The sequence below is a fragment of the Sitodiplosis mosellana genome, unplaced genomic scaffold (assembly GCF_009176505.1).
Source record: "Sitodiplosis mosellana isolate CC-2019 unplaced genomic scaffold, AAFC_SMos_1.0 Smas_scaffold_6688, whole genome shotgun sequence".
Classification (NCBI taxonomy): Eukaryota; Metazoa; Arthropoda; class Insecta; order Diptera; family Cecidomyiidae; genus Sitodiplosis; species Sitodiplosis mosellana.
This window is the reverse complement of record NW_022601853.1, coordinates 1-9,232: the sequence shown is the minus strand read 5'-3', so window position 1 is coordinate 9,232 and position 9,232 is coordinate 1. Positions and strand designations below refer to the sequence as shown.

At 35.0% G+C, this 9,232-nt stretch overlaps 2 protein-coding genes across 2 annotated transcripts; both read right to left on the bottom strand.

Moving 5' to 3' along the window:
- Positions 1 to 2,233: 2,233 nt before the first annotated feature.
- Positions 2,234 to 4,939, bottom strand: LOC129579858 (basement membrane-specific heparan sulfate proteoglycan core protein-like). Its single transcript, XM_055470038.1, has 6 exons — positions 4,465 to 4,939; positions 4,273 to 4,322; positions 3,889 to 4,198; positions 3,262 to 3,828; positions 2,617 to 3,141; positions 2,234 to 2,507 (listed from the first exon to the last, which is right to left on the bottom strand). The coding sequence occupies exons 1-6, from the start codon at positions 4,511 to 4,513 to the stop codon at positions 2,341 to 2,343; spliced, it is 1,668 nt and encodes a 555-aa protein (XP_055326013.1). The 5' UTR covers positions 4,514 to 4,939; the 3' UTR covers positions 2,234 to 2,340.
- Positions 4,940 to 5,079: 140 nt separating this feature from the next.
- LOC129579857 (basement membrane proteoglycan-like) lies at positions 5,080 to 9,176 on the bottom strand. The gene is made up of 7 exons (XM_055470037.1): positions 8,332 to 9,176; positions 7,404 to 7,556; positions 7,206 to 7,325; positions 6,821 to 7,135; positions 6,093 to 6,656; positions 5,416 to 5,976; positions 5,080 to 5,337 (listed from the first exon to the last, which is right to left on the bottom strand). The coding sequence occupies exons 1-7, from the start codon at positions 8,522 to 8,524 to the stop codon at positions 5,180 to 5,182; spliced, it is 2,064 nt and encodes a 687-aa protein (XP_055326012.1). The 5' UTR covers positions 8,525 to 9,176; the 3' UTR covers positions 5,080 to 5,179.
- Positions 9,177 to 9,232: the final 56 nt, after the last annotated feature.

The following is a 9,232-nucleotide window of genomic DNA, read 5'->3' as shown; positions in this document are numbered from 1 at the left end:
ACGGTGATTTCTTCTAAATTTGGCACAATAGCAACATCCAGAGTAGACGCTGTGACAATTATTGTGGTGGTCCTATTGGCAACACCAACCGTGTTTGAAGCCTGACATTCGTATTCACCAGCATGAAAGACAGCAATATTTGGAATCAAAATTGTACCCGGTGATTTCTCTTGTGTGAGCAGTGGAAGCGGCAATCGATCACGACGCACCCATTTCAAAGTTGGTGTTGGTGCTCCAGTAACGGCTCGACACTTAAGCAGAACATCTTCACCTTCTTGCACCATTTGTACCTCAGCCGGTTGGATTTCAATCTGCGGTGCCTCGAAAGCTTTGAAGGAAATTTTTATAATCAGTCAAATTAAGTGCTTGAGTTTAAATTTGGTTCGATTTAATACGCATTGCTTTAAATTGATAAAGTTTGATTTGAATTTAAATTTAAAAAAAAATTCCTGATTTTATGCAAACAAAGGCAATGAATCCATTTGAAAATAAAAAATTGAGTCAACAAAGACATATAGAATCGCTCGTGGAAACAAATTGACAGAGTTTATCTACGGAAATGGCTTTAAAAATACAATGTATTCGCAAACACTTACGATTCAAATCAATAACTGTGTGATCACCATCAACTGCCAAACTTGAATTAACCAAGCACTGGTAAACACCACGATTTTCTGGTTGAAAATTTACGATTTTCAAAGTATTACCATTTTGTTGTACATTTATACCAAGGCTATCCTCGTACATTTTCTTCCAGGTGACATTGATTGAACTCATGGACACTTCACAGGTCACATTGAAATCCGTACCATGCGTCACTGTATACCATTCGCTCGGTATCGCCACGTAATCCAATGCTACAGTATGAATTTATGGAAAAATAAACGGAAAATGAACGATTTGAAACCATGGCAATGCACAAGGAGGATAACTTTTCTCGGATAAGCTTGGTTTACTCCTGCCTTAAATTAGATCTCTGCTATTTCCACTTAAATTGGTGGAGCCCTTTTTTGCTCTTCATTTTGTAAGACAAGTTTTAGCCTCTCTTAATGTCTCTCTAAAAACAAAAAATTGTTTACCTTCATTCGATTCCAATGCTTGAAGTCCACACAAAATTGTTAGAGAACACCAAATCAACGCAAAATTGTGTCTATTTCCAACGAAATTCATTTTTCAATGGTTTCAAATCCTTTTAAATTTGACTAAATCGTAGATTCACATTAACCAAATTACTTCACTATCATGCAAAATTCAATCATTCGATTGAAATGCGCGAAATCAAAACCTTGAACACAAAGCAAATCAAGCGTACTTCATTGTTTACTCTTTTTACTGCCGACTATGTGCGTGTAAGTGGCAGTAAGTACTTACAAAATTGATATTACATTCAAGGCATACATATGACAGAGTCTCTATTTGACCTTCTTATCTCTTAAATTCACATCGAAAGGAAACGAAAAGTCATTCAAAACACGATAGGCATCATCACTGTGAATGTGACACACATTTTCTGAAATGAACAAAGTCACAATGTATTCAATCTTTGAATTGAATAAATTTGAATATGATTTCATCAAAGGACGTACATTAACAGCTGATTTCTTTCAAATATACTCCAAAATTATCAACTAATGTAAAATCAAACGTTTTATCTCAAAAATGATCCAAATTTGAGTTTTATGTCAAGAAAAGACTTAAAACTGTTTAAATTGTTCTTTGTGTTCGCTTTTAGAGCCAATCTGAATTTTAAAGATTTTCTTGCATCTGTACATTCAAGATCACCATTAATAACTTACAATAATAAACACTGGCTAGACGTTCAATTGGACCGTTATCCGGGAATTTATTAATTTTGAATGAAAACATTCGTTGTTTTCTTTTCTTCGCATTTTTAATAACGGTTATTGGAAAACCATTTGCACAAATTAGCAACAGCTTCATTAATGAGAGTGTAAACAGCTGTGAGTGATACGCGTCGAAAGTAATAAATATGCACATCAGTTCCAAAGCAGACTTGGATTTTTTAACATCGAATATATCAGAAACTGTTCAAAATAAACTCATTCTGTACAAATCAGATGGAAACTTTTGGGAAATAGAAATCAACATGTTGTACTAGATTCGATGATGAATAGTGATCGAGTCATTTGCGAAGGAAACTTCAGTATACCAACAGTAGAAAAATGAAAATTTCGATTTAAAAGACAGAAAAACGTAGACTTTTGAGTTTTAGTTGGAAACAAATCTTTATTATTCAATGAATTTAACAGAAGAAATGATTTTTTTCCATTAAAAATTCTTGTCTTTGATTTCTTTGTTTTGAAAAGGAAATGTCTTTTCCTAGTTGAAAATAGAACACGAATCAACATCATATCCAGCGACAACACTGCTGTGGATGTCAACATCTTGCAATGATGAATCTTGCATGGATTGTATAAGGTGAATGCAACCTTTGAATCCTTGTTTATAACGGTAACCGGTTAATTTGTTGATATTCGGAGCACCGCCTATTGATAAAGATAATAAAAATCAGAAAACGATAAAAATTCAAAGAGAGAGAGAGAGAGAGAGAGAGAGAAAGAGAGAGAGAGCAAATATAAAGTCAGCCACACTTACCAATGAAAACATTGCCGGTCAAAAAGCTGAAATTCCGAAGTGATTCAATCGTTTTGCGACCTATGTCATTCAATCCAACTTGAAGTGTAGCTTCTTTACCGTCGCGTTTAATTACAACCTGGTGCATTTCTCCATCATCAACTCTTTTTTCGCTCTTGATAGTCATTTCTTGACCATCCAACTGCAGTGAAAATTCCAAGTAACCGTCGACGACAGCCAATGCCATGCAGTCTTGTACATCGAATGCCTTATCATCATTTTGTCCGTACCAAACCAATAGACCATTTAATTCAGATGTGCGAAAGACCATACCAAATGATATGACAGATTGAAATTCAGCTCCAACAACAGCTGAGCTGTTCAATTCAATGTAACTGTTTCCTTTGTAATGGCTGGAGTATACGGACGGTGTAAAATGTTCGCAAAATCTTCCAGTAAAATGGATTGGACATTTGCACGATCCGTCGTTGGTTTCGTAAATACCATTATTTTCACATAGATGCATAGTAGAATCCATTATGAAATCTATTTTATAAAAAGAAAGTAATTTGAACTTTCTCCTTACAATCTTTGGATTTTATTTGTTACATTTTTGAAAAGCTTTCGTTTACTATAGATAGTTTTTAATTGGCGGAAATAACTCACCGTTTTGTTTCGGTCGAATTAAAACTTTAATCTGTTTTTCAGTTCTTCCATTCCTATTATTGGCACGGCAAATGTATGTTCCTTCATCATTTTGACTGACATTGTGCTTTATATACGTTGCCGAATATTGTATACCAGAATGAAATTCTTCCATAGGTTTATATCGATCTGTAGAATCGAGTTTGTACCACTTTAGAGTGGATGAAAATTCAGAAAAACAATACAAATTCAATTTATCACCCTCGACTAGAGTAATTTCGGGCAAATTCGGTAAAATACCGATCGAAAGGGTTTGTTGAATGGTTATTGTGGTGGTTTCGTTTATTTTTCCATATTCATCACGACACACATATTCACCAGCTTCAGCAGCTGTTATATTTGAAATCAAAATGGTGCCATCAGTTTTTTCTTCGACGCGGTCTGATAGTAGTTTTGGATCATTGCGTGTCCATTTCAATGTTCGTGATGAATTTCCAGAGACGACTCGACATTTGAGTATTACGTAGTCTCCTACTTGCACCACTTGTGGTTCAGGTGGATAGATTTTGACCTCTGTACGATCAAGCACTGCAAATGAAAGAGACCATCACATTTGTGTCATTAAATCATATTCGAAATTTTACTTACCAAACACATCAATAATCGTACTAGCTTTAACTATCTGACCATTTGATACAGATGTACATTGATAAATACCCCGATGATGAGGTTGGATGTTGTAAAATCTGAGGGCATTACCATTCTGTTGTACATTATAGCCAAGACTGTCCTCTCCAACTCTTTGAAAAGTAACATCTGGTAGTGAATTATCAGTCATTTCACAAGTCAAACTGAAATCTATGCTTTGAGGAATCGAGTATGTGTCCTGCATGATGCCACCATCTGATGGCGATAGAATCAGCTCATTTGGAGGAGGTAATATGGATGTTTGCTCGTACTGTTCAATAAAATGGAAAACATTTCTTTTTTAATTTAAATTCCATTAAATTGATACAAGTTTAAAATTCTTACAAGTTCAGTTGCTCTATCGCCGTCATCTTCGTAGTCATATTCATTATAATCTAATAATAATAAAAGTTTAACATATTTACATTTTTCACAAATGGATTTTGTGTGATTACATTTTAAATATCAATTAATTTGACGTAATTTATGTTTCATCGAAAAAAAAAACCAAAAACAAATTGTAAAAGCATCACATACCAATAGCTAAAACTGTGCCGAGGCACAGAATTAACACAAATAATTTCATTTTTTTAAATGTTCACCTTCACTGAAAATGAACTCAACTATTTCAATTTTATTCAAAAACACTAATAAAAATAGACATTAATTAAATAACTTCAAAACTGGATTACAGCCAAAATTCAACTGAAACTCAAAAAATTGACTATGTTTCGCAAATGTTGCAACAGCCTCCAATATAAAAGATTGAACTATATTCTTATCGCATTGAGACGTTTGAATGGAGATTAATCTTCTTCACATGTTTTTCGTATTTATGCCGAGTTTTCATTTTTTTTCTTTCTTAGACATCATACTGCGCATTAATATTTTTTCCAATAAGTCTGTATTAAAAATATTGCTGATGATGTAAAAAGAAATCCTGATTGCTGAACAGCCTATTCATCTCAACCATTTTTCATTGTATTGGACATATCATGTCCCACACTTTAATTGTGGTATTGGTCGAAAGAGTGAGCTACACAAACAAGAGCAGACACTTTTTGAATACACCAAAATGAGCAATGTTTAAGGCAGAAATTGAATCGGAGCTTTGTTAAATTGCATTGATAATACGCATTTCAAGGGAGAAAATAGTATAGTAACTAGGCATGTTAACGTTTTTATTTACAATTATTCCTAGTTACACGTGTTTTGTTATGATAAAATGTTTACTTTAATCTTATTCTTAACTTCAAACAAAATTATGACATGGAGCAACATTGTATCCGCCGACAGCGTTATCATATACGTTGACAGGTGCCCCGTCAGTGCCTTCGATCATGTAGATATTACCGTTGAAGCCTTGCATATACCGATTTTCGGTGATTTCTTCTATATCTGGTGCACCACCTACAAACAGAATTTGAATAATTAATCCACGGCACGAAAACTGGAAGCTAATCCAAAGTTGAACAGAAATTTTCTTACCAATGAAGAGTTCGTTTAGTTGTAGTGGTGGCCAGTAGAGAACATCATCGTCAGATCCTATAATTTCTTCGTCTACACGGAAATCGTCGAGTTGAAGTCGAACACTTATATCGTATCGTGTTAAAATAACAACGTGACGTTCTCCATCATCGACTCGCACGTCCAGTGTGTTGGATTTTTCTCGACCTAACAGACGCACTGTATATTTCAAATAGCCATTGACAATGGCCAGAGCCACGAAATCTTGTCCAGTCGATGACCAGAGCCATGGATATGCTTCACCCTTCTTTTGTCCATACCAAACTATCAAACCATTCGGTTCTGAAGTGGATAATAGGAATGACAGTGAAATATTAGATCCGAGAGATGTTGCTGCCACAACGGATCGATTCAATTCAATGTAACCATTGCCTCGGAACTGGCTAGCAAACTTGATTGGGTCATTGTATTGGCAAATCTCTCCAGTGTAATGTATCCGACAATCGCAGGTGAAATTACTGCCGTGGCTCACGCAGATGCCGTTGTTTTTGCACGGTTTATGTGTTTGACAGACATTGATCACTACAACGAATTGTTGATTTAACAAAAGAGTGAGACAAAAAGAGAAAATCATTCAAAAAATGAAAAAAAATAATAATAGGAAATTCGAAAAATATTAAAAAGAGATGGCAACTCACCGTCTACTTTCGGTTGAACTAAAACTTTGATCCGTTTGTCGGTGTATCCAAATTTGTTTTCAGCACGACAAATGTAGATCGCTTCATCATTGCGATTGATGGTAAATTTTTTCAGTGTTGCCGAATGATAAGACATAAGAGAATAATCCGGAGTTGTTGTGTTAATCGTATGCCATGTCACACTGGATGAACCATTTGCAGTGCAAAATAGATCCAATGGGTCGCCCTCAGTTAAAGTAATTTCTTGAACGTTTGGAAAAATGGTGATTTGTACAGTTGGAGTTGGTTGAATGACAATCGAGGTTATTTCCATTGTTGCTACAGAGCCATCAACAGCTTTGCACACGTATTCACCAGCTTCTGCTGCTTTTATATTCGAAATTAAAATTGTGCCATTCGATATCTTTTCGACACGATATGAAAATGGCTCTTGATCACGTCGAGACCATTCTAAAGTTGCACCCGGATTACCAGAAACAATTCGACATTTGAGTAGCACATGTTCGCCCTCTTGCACAATTTGTGGTCCATGCGGATAAATCTCAACCTTCAGTTCTTCCAATGCTACGGGAAATGTTATATGATGAAGTATTTTCAATTATTACGGTTAATGACATTGATCTAATGTGAAACTTAGTTAAAAATTATTATTTGTTGGTGTTGAGATGAATTCATTAATAGAATTAAAGCTCCCCAAAAATAAAAGCTATCAGAGAGCAAACACTCACCTTCCACATTAACGATCGTATTGGCTTTGTCAATACCACCATTTGATTCGGCTATGCATTGGTAAACACCTCCATTGTCAAATTGTGTGTTGAAAAATCGTAGAACATTGCCATCTGGCTGCACATTTAATCCAAAACTATCTGCACCCAGTTTTTTGAAGGTGACATTAGGCATTGGATTTCCAGAGATTAAACAGGTCAGATTGTAGTTGTCGCTTCGGTAAATGTTGTGAATATCAAAGACTAGATCAGCGGTTGGTGGCTTGAAAGTGGTCGCATTGAGTGGAACAAATGAAATGTCCACTTCGTCTTGGGCTTTCAAAAAAATTTATCATCAAATTTACGTTTACGACTAAAAGCGATAAAAAATTCAATCAATACTCACTGCATTTGGACTCATCAAATCCATTTGAACAGTCTTGTTTTCCATCACATATCCAAGTCCTAGGTATACATTCGCCGTTAGAGCCACATGAAATCTCATCCCAAGCACAAGGCCGATTTTCTGTAAGAAACACACACTTTTTGTGTGAACAAGTTGAAGAAAAAAAAAAGTGAAATCATTTATGATCATATGACTTACTGCACATTTTCGGTTCCTCATCCGAACCGTCCGTGCAATCCCGTTTACCATCACATGCCCATCCTTTCAAAATGCAATGACCACTTTTGCATCTAAATTTATCATCTGGACATAACTTAGCCTTATAATGGTCTAAATAATAATTGTAATATTCTAAAACGAGGAGAAAAAAATGGAAATTTAGTTTGATTGAATAGCTCACACATTTAGAGAGCTAATTTAATAGTTTCAAATAATTTTCTTAAACGTTTTAATGATTTTCAAATCAAAATCGAAAGGAATTCATGTTGTTTGCCATTAAGCTATGGCCATTCGCACAATTAAATCTGTCGTGACATTCTGTTGTGATCATTAGATTAAAAAAAAAATCGGAAATAAACGATTCAGTACATTGATTAGACGTCACCGTAGAAAGCAATGAGCATTATGTTACAAATGAAACTAAGCAAAAGTACGGTAGACACTTGGAGCATAAATTGATCAAAGAACAAAATTGCAAGAAACACACGTTAACATATCAGCAGCTAGATATTCCAGAGCTGTGAATGGAATCAGGCTGATCTTTCTCTCAGGTGCTCGTTGGCCTTTCCCGGGTCTTGATTGCTTTTTTCCATATGGTGCGGAAGCGATATCTTACTGCGACAACGTAAGCTACATACTCACAACAGAAAAAAGTGGCGTAAATTAAGAGAAAGAAGAAGAAGTGCATGGTGTAAACTGTAGTTAACGTTGTTGCAGTGAGACGTCGCTAGCAGCAGTCATTTGACGGCTTTAATGTAAAGTAATACATGAAATCGAGGCTAGGCTCTTCCTGATATGCTTTTATCAGCATCTTTGCACTTAGTTGATTTGTGTTCGTTTTTAATCACAAAGAGTCTTTCAAAATCGTGAATTGAACCAAAATTTAGCTTGATACGATTTCACTTACCGCAATCGATTTCGTCTTCACCTTGCTCGCAATTCCATTCGCCATTACATCCGGCTTCTTTCGGAACACAATCTCCATTGTTGCAACGGAGCTCATTAGAATTACAATCCGATGTCGATTCTGACTCCACCATTCGAGCGCCACAAAAAATTGTGCCAAAGCACAAAATCCGAAGGATTAGGATAATCTTCATATTTCTTAATTCAACACTAATTTACAATTATTTCAATAAGAAAATTGATAACTCGAACATTGTGACAAAGGAATGAATGTTGGTTTCAATTTTCTTATTAAAATCTTGTGCTTATTGAATAAATTCCCTCCAACAAAACACTTTGATTGAGAATCTCAATTTGAGATTAAATTGATTATGTGCTTAGTTTCAATATTCTCACACTTTTATGCGCATTAAACAAAACACTCTTCAAAATGTTCAACTCAATTGAAATGCGACTTGACTATTTCGCTGTTGGAATGATAGTGAATCGGTGAATTAATGAACAACACAATGCAACGTTGCTTATCAGTTGTTCGATGTTCTTATTTTTTTTTTTTTTCAGAAAATGCACATTTCTTGTTTCATTGGATTGATTGCAATTCTTGGAAAGTATATTTCCGAAAGTGAAGAAATTTTTGTATTTCGTAGTAATGCTTTAGATTTTTGAAATAAAAGCTCAAAAGACAACACGTAATGTGATGATATTTTGCAGAACTATAAGGCAATGGTCAAAGAATTCTACGCAAAAAATCGTCGTTCGAATGAAAATAATCGGAAGTATTTAATGTATCGGAGCAAATGAACAGCATTTAAAAGTTGCCTAATCATAGCAGACGTTTTTAGATTCAAAGTAAAAAGTTTCTGAATAAAATAGGAATACCAAACCACTTCTCTCATCTATGA